The 5,237-nt window shown below is 37.2% G+C and overlaps 1 protein-coding gene across 1 annotated transcript; it reads right to left on the bottom strand.

Annotated features, from left to right (window-relative positions):
- Positions 1-3,240: 3,240 nt before the first annotated feature.
- On the bottom strand, positions 3,241-5,237 carry LOC145204765 (uncharacterized). Its single transcript, XM_080077362.1, has one exon. It carries the CDS (start codon positions 4,474-4,476, stop codon positions 3,922-3,924), a length of 555 nt encoding a protein of 184 aa, XP_079933488.1. The 5' UTR covers positions 4,477-5,237; the 3' UTR covers positions 3,241-3,921.

Here is a 5,237-nt window from a genome sequence, read left to right as displayed (position 1 = left end):
CCTGACGTGAGCCATAAAAATGAAAAACTTTGTTGCATTTGAAAAACTTTGTTGAAAACATTGGCGCGGGTGGTGTTGCTCGTTTATTTCGTCCCGTTTGTATTTGAGAGTAAGTGATATTAGTTTTGTTGTTGCTAAAGTCTACCCCTATACACTTACTTAAGCCAATTCATTCAGCTATTGTCAATCTTTGTCCTGGTGACATTATACTGTTATACAGGGGCTAGGCTAGGTAACAGTCTGTAGGAAAGCAAACATAGCCACCATACAGAAAAGGGTTTCAGTGAAAGTAGTTACATTATAGTTAAAGCAAAAAACGAAGCCCGACGAAAAAAGCATGCAAAGCCTACGCCGCAGAGAAATAACGGTAGTCAAAGAGGTCAATCCCATTTGTTTGTACTTTGTTTGTTGGTAACTATTTAGACTTTTGAGTACATTGTATTCAGCAAATTATATATAAAACACTGTTTTATATAGACTTTGGTTTGCAATTGCTGACTTTTGTAATTCCACCTAAAAGTTACTTAGCAGCAATAAAAATCACTTTGTTAGGTGAGAGTGGCAATTATCGCCTACTGTTTTGGGTGGTTAAAAAATATACCTAACCAGCTTAATTACAACTGTATTGCAAAAACATGAACAAAATTAACTGTAGCCCTTATTGAACCCTTAAATCCAGCAGCAATCTATTTATTAAACCAGCTATAAGTACCAATCCATTTCGGCAAAATTATTTAAGAAACGATGTAAACTTTTTTATCCATTGTGCAGGATTTCGACATTTCGGACTGTACGGGATACAACATACTGCCTACATTTAAAAACCTGGTGGAAAGCGATGATTGGGTCTACGGCTCTGAATTTAGGTTTTTTGAAGAAAATTTATCAACACCTGTGTTCAGGATTTGGCCACATTGGTATGAAAGCAACCAACCAGGGAATGGAAGAGTGATATTTCCGTAAGAAATTAAATATGTGGAAAAGCACAACATTGTTAAAATCTTTTTACTTCAAAAACTATATCAACTGGATTAAGTTTCCCACTTGGCGTGAAAACTTTTTCTCAACACTCTGACCACTTACATTTTAGATCTTAACTTTCCATAAACTGTTATGGTAGGTTTAGGTCGGGTTGGAAGATACTATACGAAACAGTTTTGAAGTGTACGGATTTTCGGTCGACTTACATGGATTTCATGGAAAACGCGTTTTTTTCAAACGCACATCTTCTCGGAACACCAGCATTTGGCTGTTTTATTCTACTTCTGTTTGAAATAGCACGCAGAACTCCAGGAGATCCTGATAATATTCCTAGCAGAGAACACATTAAGGATGGAATTCGAATTGCTCTGGATTTTAACACACCTGAAAAGTACAAAATAATGATAAACATGTTCAAGGGGGACCCCAGAAAAGCAGCTTACCGAGAGTAAGTGTTTATTTTTTACAATTACAAAATCGTAAAGTTATGCTATATTCCTTTATTTTATAGGCTTGTCAGATTGGAAAACGAACGCAGATTTGCAAATTTACGCATGTAGCCACAACCGGTTACAGTTCCAAGAACGACCAGAAACTCATGCGATATCTTCTAAACAACTGACGCAAAACGCTTCTCACTACAACCGGAACTTATCCAAGAATAACATGCAGCATTTTATTCAAACGTATTTTGTAGCAAAACCTAGTTTATATGTAGCGTTAAACCCGAAATATAATAAAATATAATTGTGTTCGTGTTGATTTGTCAAAGTGATGTTTTAGACCAGGGGTGGGGAACCTACTTAGTACTGCGGGCCGCATGAATTGCACAATATTTTCGGGCGGGCCAAATATTTTTTAATTTTCAAATTCCTTGGAATAATACCCTAAGCACAAAAGTGATTTTATATTTCATCGCTCCAGATTTGATTTTTTCTTTGCTGTTACTTGTTTGCAACAAACAAGGCATACAGGTTTATCACTTATTTCGACTAAAACCTGTCCGTTCTTTCTGGAACACCCTAGCTCCATTTAAAACTAACACCACATGGCAAATGATTTGTTGCTGCAAGGAGAGACAATCGAGTGACTGTTACGTAACAAATATAGCAAGTGGTTGAAAGTAGTGATGCACCGAACCCGCCTAAAAAGGTTCGGGCCGAAACCGAATATTCGGCCACGAGGCCGAATAATTTCGGCCGAATCAGGCCGAACCAGGGCTGCCAAAGCTTGGGTTTTGCCCCAAGATCTTGGGTTTTTACTTGACGTCTTGGGTTCTTGGGTTTTATTTTGAAAATTATAGCAATTCTTGGGTTTTGAGTCTTATTGATGAAATAGATATATGTAAGAACTATTTTAACGAGAAAAGTTTTTCGGGTAGCTGCACTGTTTGGGCCATTTTATCATCTCTTTTATTTTCTCTCTATTCTAGACCTTAATTCTTTCTAGATAAGTATACAGTGAAAGCAATCGTTACACTCAAAAATGCAAATAGATCAATGTTCGTTAAACATAAAAACTGCGAACCATCAAAGAAGTTTTAAAGCTTTTAAATATACTGTAGACATTACTAATTTTATAAAAAAGAAAACAGATGATGATCATCAAACAGCCAAGAGTGAACTGGCGATTGCTGCATATTTTATTGAACATAATATTCCCTTTGCTTGCATTGACCATTTCCTACCAAAAGTTTGTAAAGTTTCATTTCCGGATTGTAAATTGTCAAATATTTGTCAATGAAACGAGTAAATTTCCTAATTAATTGCATTTCTAACCACATTTTGCATTCTTGGGTTTTCATTTAAATTCTTGGGTTATTTGGCTGTGAGTCTTGGGTTTTGTTGAAATTCTCATTGGCAGCCCTGGGCCGAACCTAAAACCGCATTTCTTATGGGTGTTTTTAACTGAACCTTGTGTTGTTGATGCAAGTGAACTCAGTTATGACAACCAAAATCACTTTCACAATGCGAAAGCTTCACTAAACTTGTAACATTTCGCAGACAATGTGGCAAGTATTTATGATGTTTCGTATTGGCGAAAATGAAAATTTGGGTATTAATTCCATGCAATCAAAAAGTTCGGTTTCGGCCGAATTTTCAAAAAAGTTCGGGCCGAAACCGAAACATCGAAAAACAGCGTATTCGGCCGAAATGTTTCGGCCAACCGAAACTTCGGTGCATCACTAGTTGAAAGTGTGGCCATTTTAATAAGTTTGGCTTTCAAATGTAGAAATGTGTAAAAGTCTTTTCAAGTAAATATTTGTACATAAACGTTTTATTATTGTTTTTTTTTATGCTACGTTTTAAGCTATACTTTAACAAAATTGTGACGCGGGCCACTTTCAAAAGGCAAGCGGGCCGCAGGTTCCCCACCCCTGTTTTAGACCCTTGCTAAAATAGTGCACAGAAACAAAACGAACCACTAACTTGCATTACAGTTGCCAAAAAGTAACGCCGTTTGCAAGACTACATAAGTCATTGATTCAGAAACCGGGCCACTTGCATAAGTTGTAAATAGAAATTTATAGCGTGACGAACTTCACGGGATACATTTTTTTACATTATATCAATCAAACGACAAAACAACGAAGGACACCAATATGTTGGAAGTATATTAAAAAAATGTAACAAAAACTTATAGTTGGCAAACTCCCATTTACCCATAGTTGTAAGCGGGGTAAAATTTTAGATCCGATCTCGGCCCAAACATAATCGTTTTTGGTCCAAAGAAGCTCATGGAAAATAAGTTTATGCGAATGAAACAATTTTACAGACAGGCCTAAGAGAGAGAAAGATAAGAGAAAGATACGAGTGCACGACTTATAACAGAAAAATATTGAACAAGTATTTCGTTCAACGGGTTGCACAGCAAATAATTCGTTTTGATCAACAAACCTATCGTTCTATTTGTATTAGGTTAATTAAAACATAGTCATTTTTAATTAAAAACATAAAACAGAGAACTGCCAGAAAACTTGTGTATGTAGTTTGTGCAAAGGTTTATTCTAGTGTATTTCATAAGTTCTTTTTTCTTCTTATGTGTAGAGGCCCCTCCTCGCCTCGACATGTGACGACCGTCCGATAAACGGGTTATATTGTCGTCTCCAATAAAAAAAATAAAAAAAAGTATGCAAATAGAAGACGTTTTTAATAAAATTAAGTCCGTGTGTAGTACGCATGAAGGATTACTAACATTACTGCCCACCAGCACGGTGTCATTGTCGTTAAAACCGCGACCACTGATTAAGTAACAAACAATAGCTTCCAAAAACAACGCAACAAAATATGTCGTATAACTTACGTATCCACGTTTAGTTGGTGTTGTTGGCCATAAGACTCTGGGAATGGGTTTTAGTGATACGATTTTGATACGAAGATGGGTTTTAGTGATACGATTCAAAACATTTGACCCATGCATATCTACAGCAATCCCGTCAGAATGCCTTCTTTCTTTCACTCTCGTCTTATGCAGCGAATTTCTGTGCTGTGTCATTCTATTTTAAAGTGCCTCGTATCGCTACACAACTTTCGAAAGATGGTTAGAAAATTCGGTTCCTGTTTTTAAAATCTTTGCGTTGTTTCATTCAACGCGGCAGCTACACTCTGAAATTTATCAGCGTATCGTTCTGACTTTTGCGCATCCAGCGCGCAAGAAAGGAAAAAAAGACACAAATATCATAGAATTTGAATATACACGAAATGAGAATCGAAACGCGTTTCCAATCGTCGTCTATCCTCTTCTTTGTTTCGCTTTCGATGTGTTCGCTCTCTAAGATCTGCAAAAATGTTATCTGTAAGTACAGCTTGTTGGGGGCCTTTAGGTAGCTTGTCACAAATATTCTAGAACGTCCCATGACAATATCCCACGATCCAATTACCACGGATCATGGGCAATGTCGGTTTGTCTAGAGCAGTGGTTCTCAAACTCGGTTTTCGGGGCCGCATGCGGCTCCCAACTACTTATTTTGCGGCTCGCACCAGACCTCAGAAAACCACCAAACATTGCTATTTTAGCATTCAAAGTCATCTTCTTTAGCGATTTTTTCAAGGTTTTGTTTTTTTGCGGCTATACACTTAAAAAATACCATTTGGCCCCAACAATAAAAAAGTTTGAGAACCACTGGTCTAGAGTCTGTCGTTGCAGTCGCTATTGTGTTGTCATTGTCCTAGTGTGCCAGTTTTATCGTGCGCCGTTACCCGTTGCAGTGTCCATTGTTTTATCTAAAGGAAATCGTCACGGCATGTTAGCGCCTT

The sequence above is a fragment of the Phallusia mammillata genome, chromosome 8, assembly GCF_965637545.1.
Source record: "Phallusia mammillata chromosome 8, kaPhaMamm4.hap1.1, whole genome shotgun sequence".
Lineage (NCBI taxonomy): Eukaryota > Metazoa > Chordata > Ascidiacea > Phlebobranchia > Ascidiidae > Phallusia > Phallusia mammillata.
Note: the sequence above shows the minus strand (reverse complement) of the source record. Positions and strands in the feature narration are given on the sequence as shown.